The following is a 14,526-nucleotide window of genomic DNA, read 5'->3' as shown; positions in this document are numbered from 1 at the left end:
TATATTCTACATACCTAATATATTACATATTTTATATATAAGTTATACATATGTGTGTATATGCATGCATGGTATAAACATAATATTAAATGGCAACCATGGTTTCAGATGATGTTTCTCAAAATATGATCATCAAGAAAATGTACATCAGCATGCCAGATATTCTGCCTAAAGGGACATTTGTTTTCAGCATAATGGAGTGAGGTGGTCAACACATTATCTCCACAAAAAAGTAACTATAAAGTTAGATAAAACTGTTGAAAACAACCATTGCAGTACTCTGGAAGTTAACCAGAGACATACAACAAACTGAGAGTCATTTATTCATGAAAACATTGAACAGTGGGTAAAAATAGCACAAGTCTGTGGCATTCTTGCCCGAGAATGCTCCCATCTTCCTGAGCCCCACATCAGCTCCGTTGTTCAACCGGCATGGGGCGCTGCCAGAGGGAGCTCACCTGATAGGGAGCATTGTCAGTTAGTATGGCTACCTTGGTAGCCTGTGAACAGGGAGAGCCAATGGGCCCCCTTATCAGGAAGTTGTGGTCCTGTTTGAGCAACTAACTGGCAAACTAGTCTAGTTTGACAGGGAGTTCTGGGAGGTTAGCGTCACAGGAGAGGGACAGACAATATACTCTTCACATATCCCAAGTTGACCAGAAGCTATGCATATGCCCAGCAGAGATCGGCATGGGACCAGGTTACCTACACATTCCTGAATGATGGAACCCATAAGCGGGTGCAGAGGAGACACAAGAAAGCACAATGAAACAATAAAAGCCAGGCAAGACTTGAAAAAGGCTGGAAATCTGAATGGGCTTGACAGCCCCCACACACATTCATCAGCAGAAAGTGGAAGCTGTACGGGCTTGAGGTGCTTGAGTATAATGTCTAGCCAATCTTATAATGAAGACTAAACTATTCAGACACAGGGGAAGCCCTAGTAAGTGAGGCTTACAAGTAAAAACAAGAGAAATAAACTGCATATCATCAGAGGCCACACACTGTGGGGGAGACAGATTCCACAGAGTGGAAGACAAAAAAACAAAAACAAAACAAACAAAAAAACCCCCAAAAACCAAAGAACAAGGGCAATGAACAGAAAATAATTACAAATATGATAGATATTAAACCAACTAATCAATAATCACTTTAAATGTGAATGATCTAAATATAACAATTAAAAGAGAGAGACTGTCAAAGTGGATTAAAAAAAAAAAGACCCTAACATATGTTATCTATAAATATAAAGACACTGATAGATTAAAAGTAAAAGGATGGAGAAGGACATACTGTACTAACACTAATCAAAAGATCAAAAGAAAGCAGGAGTAGCTTATTGATTTCAGACAAAGCAGATTTCAGAGCAAGGAGATTATCAGGAATAAAGAGGGCATTATATAATAATAAAGAGGTCGATTTCCGAAGAAGACGTAACAATCCTTAATGTGCATGCACCTAACAACAGAGTGTCAGAAAACTGACAGAACTACAACAAGAAATAAACAAATCCGTCACTGCAGTTGGAGATCTCAATACCCCTCTCTCAGTAATCGACAGATCCAGCAGTCAGAAAACCACTAAGGATACACTTGAACCACACAGTATCATAAATCAACTGGACCTAACTAGCATTTATAGAATACTTACCTAACATTCTTCTCAAAAGATATAAATCAGAAAATGAAAAGACAAGCCACAGATGGGGGGTGGGGTATTCGAAAATCATATTTCTGGTAAAGGACTTGTATCCGGAATGCATAAAGAACGCTCACACCTCAATAAAAAGACAAACAACCCACCCAATGTAAAAATGGCCTAAGACTTAAATAGTCATCTCTTCAAAGAAAACATAAATAGCTAACACGTACACTAATCATTAGGAAATTGCAAATTAAAACCACAACGGGATACTTGTGTATATCCACTAGAATGGCTATAGTCAAAAGGACAGACGATACTCAACGTTGGCAACTATGTGGAGAAACTGGAACCCTCATCCTTGCTGGTAGAAATGTAAAATGGTACAGCCACTTTGGAAATAATTGGCAGTTTCTTAAACTTAACCATAAAATCCAGAATATCACTCCAAGAAATCCACCCAAGAGAAATGAACAGGTATACCCACACAAAGACTTCCATGTTCATAGATGCGTCGTTCACAGTAGCCCAAAGCTAGACATGCAAATAACCATTGATTGATAGATCAATAATTAGATATTGTACGATTTAACTTATATGAAATCTTCAGAAAAGACAAATTTAGAGAGAAAGGAATCAGACGAGTGATTGCCAGATGCTGGAAGTAGGAACAGGGACTGACAGCAAACAAACTTTTGGGGATGATAGAAATACTGTAAAATGATGGTTGTGCCTGCCCAATCATAAACATTTACTAGACATCATTGAATCATTGACTGACAATAGGTGAATTTTGTAGTATGTAAATTACACTTAATAAATTCATTCCTGGGCCCCATCCCAGGAATACACATTTTATGGGGTGCGTGGGTGGCTCGGTGGATTGAGCATCTGACTCTTGGTTTTGGCTCAGGTCATCATCTCGGGGTCATGGGACTGAGCCCCACATGGGGCTTTGCACTCAGCACAGAGTCACTTGTCCCTCTTCCTCTGCTCCCTCCCCACGAATAAATAAAATCTTAAAAAAAAAAAAAAAAAAGAATACACATTTTAACAAGTTCACTGGTTAAGTCTCCTGTACTGGCTTCAGGTAGCCTTAGCAGGGCCCAATCATGTACTAGATCTGGATGCAATTAACTAAAGGCATAAAAATGAGGTTAGAAAAGCAGGAATTTGCTTAAACCAGGGGGTTCCCAAACCAGAGTTAAGGGGAAATGCCTCTAAGATATTAAGAGGTGAGCCGAATACAGGGACTCCACTGCACAACCAAAGTTGGTTTAATTGTTAAAGTCAAGCAGGTTTCTTTCTTTTTTTTCTTTTTTGCAGGAATTTCCGTATCTTCAATATGAATTGCTAACAGGGAGATTTGGCCATTTGAGAGATGCAAAATTTCCCGAGTTTATTTGATCACAGAACATTTTGTTCCCTCTGAGGATTGGGACTTGTATTTCATGGAAAGCCATCTTAGGCCATGAGAAACTCCAAACTAGACCTTATTTTAATAACATACTATAGTTTGAGAGGACGTGCACTGTGCAAGTCTTACCCAGTGGAAAAATCTTAGAGTGAAAGAATGAAATTTCCTTTTGCTATAGACAGGAATTGATGGAAAGATAATATCCTGGGAATAGTAACTGTCCAGGGTTTTTCAAACTTTACTTTGGCTAAGGACTTGTTTCATCAAGTTAAAGATTAATTCAGAAGACTATAATAGATTTTTTTAAAAATAGAGGCAGAAGTACTATGGTTTCTTCAAAAGGGTAGCGTGGAGAGTCCAAAGTTTCAGTTTGCTCCTACTCCCCATTGCCTCTCCCACCCCAATTTCTGGTTGTCTGAAGAATCTTTATGTTCCTGGGAGTGCACTGTGAGGCTTGCTTTCCATGTGAATGTGAAGGCTTAAGTATTTGATCTTTGTACAAGAAAACAGAGAGGTACATGGAATGATAATAGTCTGGGCATTAGGCAGTTTTGTGAACGGGGTATGACCTTTAAATCCTGAGGCTTGTGGTGAGCTCAAGAAAAAGATGCTCTCTGAAAACCAAGAAACAAATGCTGACTTACAGGCCTAGAACAGGCGAGAAAATGCTGGCTTTTAGAAAGCCAATTGGCGAGGAAGGAGCTAAAGGATCTCTATATAGACAGGTCAGAAAGAACTAGAAATAGTATTCTAGAAATAGTTTTGTGCAGATATTTTTAAGTTGAAAATATGCCTACTCCCAAAACATTATCACTGCCTGGAAACCAAAACTGGGCACAGACTGGCTGATCTGTGATACATTGCTTGATTCGAGATGTATGCCAAGTTGCAGGAAAAGCCAGGGCTGCAGGGGTGTGTCCCATGAAGGCAAAGTTCACCTGTTAATTATCCCTGGTTAACTCAAGAGTCTGTGAGCTATATATATATTTATAATATACTTATATATTATATATATTTATAATATATTAATATATATTAAAATATCTGCATATATAATTTTAATATATTATAAATATATTATATTTAATATATTTATAATACATTAAAAATATCTGCACAGAACTATTTCTAGAGTATATATATGTTATATATACACACTATATATAGAACTATTTCTAGAATATATATGTATATATACATATACATATATACACACACACACGTATATATGTATATACGTGTGTGTGTGTATATATGTATATATTCTTATCATTTCCCCAGAACAAGTGTCCAGGTAAACAGTTCAGTTAAAGCAGAGATTCATTATATTCCAAATTCTCTGTCCTATAAAATTTCGGTCTACGGCTATATAAGAGAGACTCAGGAATAGGGTCGTAAAGTGTATTATATGATTCGCACAAGAGGGGGCCAGCCAGTGCAGGGCCAAGACCAACACAAGAAATAACACTCACCTGTCCACAATGATGCCATGAGGTATGAGGACATACTCCAATTCTCCATAATAGTGCTGTGGGTATGTGAATAAATTCAAGTCATATCCTGGCCAGTCGTCCCTAATCTGTAAATCAAATTACTTTGGTTACAATATTTTTCATGGGAAATTTACTTGTAAAACATAAATAAACAAAAATGGGTATCATTTGAGAAAAAAGAATACTATTAAAAACAGAAGAGGTCTGACAATCAATATGACATTGGATTATATTCTGTCAACCTATGAAAAGCTCAGTGGGAGAAAGTAATTTTTTTCATGAAAACTGATAAAGGATCTAGTACTGAAATGAACAGAGAATTCCAGTCCTAACTTTTGACATCATACAAAGAAATATCCACTTGATGTCTTCTAGCTAACCTGATAGTATTGTGTGTAATGTTTGTTGTATCTAAATTATATAGTATCATAAATATAAGTAACACTATGTTCATAAGTATATTGGACTTATACTTATGGACTTAGAAATATGGACAGTATCATCATACATTATTATAAATGTTATTACATATACTATTATATTTCTATGTGTTGTCAATGCCTCATCTGCCTGGGAAAGATTACCTATTAAAGTACATGTATCCTGGGATTAGTGTAGACACGAACTTCTGAGTGGTCTAGTCATCACAGTAAACACTTCAGAACGATGTACTACGGTGGGAACTTTAGTCAGTCCTATTGGGAAAAATCGTTCCAGAAAATTGGTCTATTCACTATGAGCCAGTCTTCCCCTTGCTTAGCACTGAATGTGCAAGTTTTATGGTTAGAACAGTAAAGATGTGGGAGAGAAAATGACGGTGAAGAGTGAGTTACTTTTACTTTCAGATCACCAAGAAAGGATACTCCAGGGAAGTGTTAGCACTCAACTCATTCCATAGCTGTCTTGTTGGTTCCTGTTCTTTGATGGCTCCTGCACACTTCCATCAGACTCCTCTACTCAGCTTGACGCTTTCATCATGCAGAGCTATCCTCATTTTCCAGCTCAATCCCCTACACCATCGCCTTCCTATCTTCAGACTGGTCTTCAGTCCAGTCGTGACCCTTCCAGCTCTGTGTTCTGTTCATTTGTCTTTCTTGCACCTGCATCCTCACCTTCTCTTTCCCTCTCTCCCTCTGTATCCCAAGTTCAACCCCCTCCTCAGAAGCTCAGGTCAGGCCTCAGTTATTTCTGGAGGCCTTGCTCACTGCTCCTACTCTCTGATCTTCTCCCAAACTCCTCATAGATGGGGCCCTCGTAGCTCTCTGTCTTTTCAAAGGCTCCCATTCAGGCTCCTTGAAAAGACTCCTGCCTCTTCCAGCCTTTGGCTCACTCGCTCTTATCTGTTATAGAATCCATTTGGACTTAATTTAATTCTGGCACATCCCCCAGCTTTCCACACTTCTCCTCACCTACGACGCAAAACCTTAGCTCAGGTTTTAGAAGGGCAACTTATGGTCCAGACCCCCCACCCATGCCCATCCCAGTTCTGGGTTCTGGAACGCCAGCCAAACCAAACTCAGGGCATTTTCTTTCAAATTTATCCCTTTCCTATCTCAGCAAAGGACAACATATTTTTCTACTTGCTCAGATCAAAATGTTGTTGTTGACTTCTTTCTTTCTTTCCCTCATGTAGCCCACTGGCAAATCCTATCATTAATTCCTTCAACATTTAACCAGGACCACCTGTCAACATCCCAACTGCTACCTCCCAGTCTGTGCCACCATCATTTCTCCGGGTACCACTCCCATAGCTGTCAGACTTGCCTCCCTGCTTCCACCGTGGCATCCCCACCCCATTCCAACATGGCAGCTGGAGTGCTGCCATCTTCAGCTCGTCTTCTTTCGTGGGCTTCCCACTACTCTCTGAGAACCACCCAGGGTCCTCACTATGGCCCACGGGGGCTACCTCTCTTACTCATCTGCAGGCCTTTTCTTCCTGCACTCTGGTTTAGCCATGTTCTTCTTGCTGATCTTGAACAAGATCTTGCCTCAAGAGCTTTGCACCTGCCCTTTCTCTTGCCTGCAATACTCTTCCCCCAGATTTCTACATGGCTTACACTTCACTTCCTTCAAGCCCCCACTTAAATATCACCTCCACAGAGAGGACTTACCTGATCACCTAGAGAAAACAGCACCCCCTTCCTTCCAACCCATCTCTATGTCCCTTTCGCCAGCTTTACTTTCCTTCTCGGCATGTGCTCCTACTGGCTTTGACCCATGTGTGCTTTGTCTTGTCTCCTCCCACTAGAATGTCAGTGCCTTCTGACAGAGACCATATCTGAGTCACTGTTGAAACCCCAGCACTCAGAACACTGATCTGTAATACAGTAAGTGCTCAAAAATGTCCGATGTGTTAATGAATGAGACAGTCTCCATCCACAGACTACCCAGCACTACCTGAGCTCCAGCACAAACTGGTTTGTCTTGATTTGTCTCCCCACATAAGGAGCACCACTGCTCAAGGCTCCGGAAATTCCTATCTACCAGGGGCAGATTGTTAGCCAAATGGTGTGTCATCTGCATATTTGAAAAGTATCACATTTGCTCTGCCTCTATCAGCAAATTGGCTGGGTGCAACTATTGAATTTGCACAGAACAACTCTGTTTTCCAGCCCTGAGAACTCCCTGAGCCTGCTGTAACCATCAACACCGTGGTTCCCTGTGAGAGCCTGAACACCAGCTGTACGTGAGAAGCCTCCAGAAGATCCTCTGGCAGGCCACGGTAAAGGCCAGACGAGAACCCCAACCGGCATGAGGCCCCAGGGAGATCATTCAAGTGCACGGCATTTCCTGGCTCCCCTTCCAGACCACACACAAACTACCCACGCCGCTTCCTGGAGCCCTTCCAGGTGGTGGCATCATTCATGAGTGGTCTTCTGAGCCCATTCTTCCCACTATGCAAATCCTTGACTACTCCCGCCCTGGCCCTGGCTGCACCTCAGAGCCTACATTCTTCTCTGTGTTCTAGAGCTTAGCTCTGACCCTTCCCGGCTGTGACGCTAGAGAAGTACTCACCCTGCCTGAGACTCGGTTTCCCCCACCTTTAAATAAGACACAATAAAACCTGTGGTCTGGGTTGGTGTGAGGACTAAGAGAGAACAGACAGTCTCCAAAGCACGCAGGAACAACCCCATTTGAGGACTTGCTGCAAAGAAGCTGCTTTTACAGTACTATGGACTGAATGGTGCCCCCCTAAAATTCATATGTTGAAGCCCTCACTGCCCCTTGTGATGACATTAGGAGGTGGGGCCTATGGAAATAATCAGGACATGAGGCTGGAGCCGTCATGATGGAATTAATGCTCTTATAAGAAAAAAAAATCAAGCTCTCTCTAGCACACTCTCTCTCTTTTTTCTCTCCCCCTTTGCTCCCCCCTCTTTCTCTCTCTCTCTCTCTCTCTCTCTCTGCCATGTGAGGACACAATGGGAAGAATAAGGCAGCTATCGACAAGCCAGCAAAAGTGTCCTCACCAGGAACGAAATCAGCCAGCACACTGATCTTGAACTTGCAGCTTCCAGAACTATGAGAAATACACGTCTATTGTTTAAAACAAACAAACGAAAAGAATGAGAGAGAGAGAATTGACTCAGAGTTCCTGGGACATTTCCTGGTGTGTAGTAAGTGCCTAATAACTGATGTCAAAAAGAAGAAAAGAATGATAAGCAAATGACAAAACCAACGTATGGGTAAGAGCCATCATGGTAACCTGTAGTCAGAGGCGGCATGGAGTGGAGGTCAAGCGCTCGGACTTAGAAGCCCAGCACATGTGGGGGAATTTATAGCTGTGGGACTTGACTTGGGCTTTGATTCTCTGTGCCTCAGTGTGTCCATCTATAAAATGGAGTCAGCGCCTGCTCGCACGCCTGCTGTGAGGATTCAGTAAGATATATAACGGAAATAAAACTCTTACATCATTATCTAGGCTACAGTACCTACGCAATAAGAGTTCGCCATCTAGGTGTGTTGAAACATCATGGGTTAACTTGCAAATTAAAGGTCTTAATTAATTTACAGAAGGGCCTCAAATCTATCTGCCAATGTCTTCTTACCCTAGTTAAAGTTATACATTTAAAAATAGAAGAGATGTATTTCTCTAAAACTATTCTGTAATTCAAACTGGCCTTTCCCAGTGAGTCTGAAAGAGTGAGTTTTCCTTGTTGAGATAAAAGACAATTAGAGATAAAGAAACTACTGGTTTACAAACCACAGGTGTTGGTGAGGACGTGGAGAAAAAGGAACCCTCGTGCACTGTTGGTGGGACTGCAAACTGGGGCAGCCACTGTGCAGAACAGGATGGAGATTCCTCAAAATATTAAAAATAGAACCACCCTTCGATCCAGGAATCACACTACTGGGTATTTACCCAAAAAATATAAGGACACTAATTCAAAGGGATACATACACCCTGATGTTTACTGCAGTATTATTTACAATAGCCCAACGAGGGGAGTAGCCCAAGTATCTATCAATGGATGAACAGACACACACACACACACACACACACACACACACACACACACACACAGAGGAGTATTATTCAGCCATAAAAAAGAATGGAATCTCGCCATTTGCAACCACCTGGATGGAGTTAGAGAATATCACGCTAAGTGAAATAAGTCAGAGGAAGACAAATCCCATATGATCTCACTCATATGTGGAATTTAAGAAATAAAACAAATGTGCAAAGGAAAAATAAAGAGAGAGACAAATAAAGAAACAGACTTTAATTATAGAGGACAAACTGAGGGTTACCGGATAGGAGGTGGGCGGAGGGAATGGTGAAATAGGTGATGGGATTAAAGAGTACACTTACACACACACACACACACACAGAGGAGTATTATTCAGCCATAAAAAAGAATGGAATCTCGCCATTTGCAACCACCTGGATGGAGTTAGAGAATATCACGCTAAGTGAAATAAGTCAGAGGAAGACAAATCCCATATGATCTCACTCATATGTGGAATTTAAGAAATAAAACAAATGTGCAAAGGAAAAATAAAGAGAGAGACAAATAAAGAAACAGACTTTAATTATAGAGGACAAACTGAGGGTTACCGGATAGGAGGTGGGCGGAGGGAATGGTGAAATAGGTGATGGGATTAAAGAGTACACTTATCATGGAGAAAAAAAGGAATATGCTTTAAAAAAAAAAAAAAGAAAGAAAGAAAGAAACTACTGGTTTACTCCTTGTAATTCTTAATGGTGCATGCAAATTGCATTGCAAATAAGTCCTAAATCTAAAGGAACGGAGGCTGCTATGAACTGTAGATAATTATGTTATTCATCTGCTTTTTAAAAAATCAAAACAAGAAATCTTTAAATAGTTTCAGTATCACAGAGAATATGCGCTAAGTTTGGTCAGAACAATGCTTCCTCTGTTCAAAGACACAAAACATGGCTAGGCTGGGGAAGTGGCAAACACATGAACTGAGCCATTTTATACAAAATTCAAACCCCAGAACTCATTCGGCGCCTCTTTTTTTCTCATTTGAAGATGTACTGAAAACCCTCTTTCTAAGCCATTAAAAATCATTTTTTGCTTAGCCTCTTTCTTGCACCATTTTTCAGGTTTTTCCCGCAGGGAGAAAAGTAGTTTGGAAACACATACAAAAAGCAAATCCCCGCTCCTCTCTGCCTCGGAGCCCCACACGCTGAGCCCCACTCTCTCCTGCAGGCAGTGACCATGGTTGCTACCAATTTTCAGGCTCACATCTCCCCCTTGACTGTCAGGGAGGAAAGGAGTCTCATCCCTCAGCTCTGCTTCCAAGAATTCCCACACACGAACATCGAACACGGACTGGCCCAGGCAAGGAGGCGCGCTGTGATGGGTGCCTCAAATCACTCGCTGAGTCAATGTGTACAAACACTTCCCTGAAAGAAAAGCTCCAGATTCTGTTCCCAGAGGAATAAAGGGGACTCACAGGAGCAAATGACACCTTGTATCACACAGGACTTCCTCTTCTGGGGCGGGTTCCGCACCCAACCTGGTAAAGTTGTACTTTAGATGGATTATCTGATTACTTATCTCCAATACTGCCCCACTTCTTTGGGGGGGGGACCCATAACAGAAATACAACAGTTATTTTGCATTTTTTTCTTCTTCTTATTCCTTCCAAACCCACTATGTGGGTTCTAGCTATGATTCTCTTGATAATGCTTTGGTAGAAACAAAACATATGTAAGAACTAGATCCCAAAAGGCCAGACGAGTAGAGATCTTTCTCTCCCTGAGAAGGAACGAAGATGTACCGATCATGGGCTGCTGACCTTACTGGCTCCAAATCAAGGGACCCGTCAATCCTGAGCAAAGTTTCTGACCTCAGGGTCTACAACTCCTATTTGGCAATTAACATTTGCTACCGCTTTCTGTTAATAATCTACTAATGTCCTACCTCCCCGATTCAACGGAAAGCCATTGGTAGGCAAGAGCCATCTTAAATCTCTTAATATTCCCTTCTCTTGCACAAACCATGCTTCTCGTTTTATGCTGATGTCATCTGGCTCTATGCCCCCCTGCCATCTTCATCTGCAAAGTTTCTACCAGTTCAGAATTTTCTTTTCTGGAAAAGCCCCCAAACCTGCCTTCATCCTCCTACTAGCTACTACATCTTGTGATTCCTTCACCTGCCTTAACCCAAACTACTTCACCTTTATGCCACATCCAATCTTCCAGAACAATCCCACCTCGGAAGGACTTCCCTGCAATCACAGCTTTCTATGTAGCACCGTGAGTAAAACCTGACTTCAGTCCTGCTTCTGTCATTTGTTAGTTATGTGACCCTGGGGATTTTCTTAATCTCTCAGAACCTTCGTTTCCTCCCCTGTAAAACAGAGATTATATTCCTCCCTCACGGATTTGCAAGGAGTAAATGAATAATACAGGGAAACCACATAGTAAGTGCTCAATAAACGCTATCATTGCCTGCCCCCCCTTTCCACTGGTACTAACCCTTCCCTTTGGTTTTTTGCAACCATCCTTGAGGGCTCTCCATTTCCCCTGCATAGGTAGGTACCTTTCTGTGTTTTGCCTTTCCTCTCTACCCTAGATGCCATGGGCTCCCCCCACACGTTGAACTTGCTCTGAATTTGCCTTCCCTCCCCGTATCCAACTTGAGTTCGTCTAATCACGCCAAGCTCTACTGGAAAAAACAGCATAAATGCAGGGGCCATCTCCATTACACATTGTTTCCAACCTCTCGTGAGGTCCTCTCAGTGCCTCCCACCGCCTTTCTCACAAAATTACCTTGCCTCCCAGAGAGCTTCTTTTGATACTAATAGATTGAGCTATTTATACTGTTCCATCATCTGCTTTTTTAGACTTTAACAATCTGCCTAACTTATTAGTCATATCAATTTACCTAATTCCTTTCCAAGAGCATGTATTATTAAAGAGTAGTGCTATATTGTAGCCATTCTACTGATGGGATGGTTGTTTAAATGATTCTCACAGCTAATGGCTTTGCGATTGTTAAATACAATGGCCTCTTTTCCATCTTTGCCCTACTTGCTCTTCCTGCAGCATCTGAGCTCTCAATGGCCCCTCTCACCCCTCCAACAAAACTGTGTTCCCTAGACACCTACCACTCCGTCTGTCCTCTCCGACTCTGCTACTCACTCTTGGGCTCTTTATTGGACTTCTGCTGGACACTCTGCCTCTTACATGTGGGGATTTCCAGGTTTCTACCCTTAGCAGCAGTTTATAATTTTTTTCCCATTTTCACCGGACCTTCCTATCCACTCCAAGCATCAGATGTATTTTTCTATTTTCTGAAGCTTTCCAAGTCTATCCGATCAATCGCCTCAATTGCAAATACGAATTTCAAATCGCCTGCAGTGCCCCTTGACCTGGAGGCCTTACAGACTCAATTTGTCCAGAAGTGAACTTGTTTCCCTTTTCATATTTTCATTCCTCCCCATCCCCCAACCCCAGGCCTGACTGCTCTCTCTATGGCAACTGGACAAACTGGGTGTGAGGATTTCTTCTCAGGATACAAGGATTTCTTTGCAATCGGTATGCCCTGTACCTCTTCTCCCAAGTGTTCACAAGGCTACCTCCTACTCACCCTTTATGGCTGCCAAGAGGCCATCCTAATCACCTAGCAAAAGCAGTACTGCTCTGGGCCCCAGCACCCCCTCTAATCACTCCATATCTCATTACGCTCTTTTCTTTTCATTTCATAGGTCACTGTGCGAAATTATCTTCTTTATTTGCTTGCCTTCTCTAGAATGTAAGCCCAATCAAGACAGGGCTTTGTCTGGTTCCCTGCTCTCTCCGCAGAGCCTAGAACACCACTGGGCCACCTGGCAGGACAGTCAACAAGTGTGCAATGAATACATAAATGAATTTCTCATCCTTGAAGATAGAAAGATCCTGCTGATAAATTAAGAACTGAGCAACACATTTCGACCTGACTAGTTCTGTCTGAGTGTGTGGTGTTTCCTTCCCCAAACCCCATACTCCAGCAATCCACACATAACCACAGACAGGTTATCTGAACACCACAGATCTCTGAAAAAAGAAATGTTAATGCAGCAAGTTGGCCCCACTCTCCACCCTCACCACTGTTAATCCTAAGGCAATAATAAGCTCCACTTTCTATAGAAGCCATTCTGGACAGGAATCCGGAGCCGAGGCCAGTGGCCACAGGGCAAGAGGGGATTTGATTCCAGGACACTGACCGATGGGTACCCTCTGGTTGACTCTTTGGGGGATTCCCAGGGATAAAGAGGCTCTGGTCTGGGAACCCATCATCCTATATCTTCCCATCCGGACACACTACTAGACAGATATTTTACAATCTCTCCAATTCGCTCACCGGGTCAACCACGCTGCGTCTCCCTTTTGCTCACAAGGAAACTAACCCCCCCGAGGCGCTAGCCTATGTCGAGCTTGTGCAAAGACCCCAGAGTCCCAGCCCATGTTTCAAAGCTCAAACAACGTCCATTTGAGCTCATTTCCTAGCTGCCCTCGAGAATCTTGGGCAGTATCCTTTTGGGAAACAAAACTGGAAGCCTGGGCTGGAGGGGTCAGAAGGAAGCACAAAGGGAGGGAGCCCCCCCCCCCAGGAGTAGCGCGCCAGGGTCTTCATAGACCCGTCCAGCTCCCCACGGTGACTGCTCATGGCTAGCAGGAGTGGGGACCCGGCACCACACAGGCTCGGGGCTGGAGTATCCGATTCCTGGCCTGGGTGGCGAGAGAGGGGCGCGGGGGGGGGGGGGGACACCGAGAACACGGAGGGAAGGGCTGTGAAGTGTTGGGTCAGGTCGGGCGCGGGGAGGGGCGGCTGGCAGGGGAGTATGGAAGCCATCCGCTCCGGGACGGGAGAACAAAGCAGTGGCCCGCCCGCATTTCACGCGAATGCATTTCAGGCATTTAATCTAAAAGGAGGGTGCCAAGAAGGGAGGGGAGGGGAGAGAGCGGGGAGCGCACGACTCAGCCCAGAAATCGGGAGTTTGCATTTACCACGACGCCTCGCCCGTAGTCTGGCGCCTCCTCGCTGCTCCCGGCCATGTTTCTCCCGGGGAAAGCGGGAAGGGAAGAAGGGCGCGGGAAGGATCTGGGAGGGCGAAGGGCTGGGAGGGGGATGGGGCTGGGGACCGGGCCGCCCCGCCCCGGGCTAGCCGGCGGGGAAGGACCGCGCGCCGCGGACCCAGCGCCTGGCGCGGCTCCAGCGGCTCGGCCGCGGCGTCCCCCCTGCCCGGGCCCCCTCGCCGGCGGGTCCCGGGGCGCAGGGCGGCGAGGCGGGTCCTGGGGCTCAGCGCGGGCGGCGCGGGGCGCAGCTGCGGAGCCGCGCGCGCTCCACCTGAGCGCAGGCCGGGGGCGCGTCCCTCGCGGCCGCCGCCCGCCCGTCTGCGAGCCCCGGAGCCCCGCCGCCTGCGCCCCGCTGGGACTGGGGAGAACGGAGCTGCCCGCGGCTGGAATTTTACAGCAGGAGAACGTGTTCCCATGGCCCCCGCCTCCCTAAGGCTGTG

The 14,526-nt window shown here is 44.1% G+C and overlaps 1 protein-coding gene across 2 annotated transcripts in view; it reads right to left on the bottom strand.

Annotated features, from left to right (window-relative positions):
• The window catches only part of PRTFDC1 (phosphoribosyl transferase domain containing 1), a 90,061-nt gene extending 75,938 nt beyond the window's left edge, over positions 1-14,123 (bottom strand). Inside the window, exons 1-2 of one of the 2 annotated variants that reach the window (XM_040645323.1) lie at positions 14,018-14,123; positions 4,531-4,637 (exon numbers count right to left, since the gene is read on the bottom strand). In XM_040645323.1, coding sequence (XP_040501257.1) covers positions 4,531-4,637; positions 14,018-14,065 — 155 coding nt within the window. In that variant the 5' untranslated portion in view covers positions 14,066-14,123. The remainder of the gene's footprint in view (positions 1-4,530; positions 4,638-14,017) is intronic. The other variant, XM_040645322.1, reaches the window with a different exon arrangement.
• Between the last annotated feature and the right edge of the window lie 403 nt (positions 14,124-14,526).

This window comes from Ursus maritimus, unplaced genomic scaffold, assembly GCF_017311325.1.
Source record: "Ursus maritimus isolate PB19 unplaced genomic scaffold, ASM1731132v1 scaffold_31, whole genome shotgun sequence".
In the NCBI taxonomy this organism is placed as follows: Eukaryota; Metazoa; Chordata; class Mammalia; order Carnivora; family Ursidae; genus Ursus; species Ursus maritimus.
This window is presented reverse-complemented; position numbering and strand designations above follow the sequence as displayed.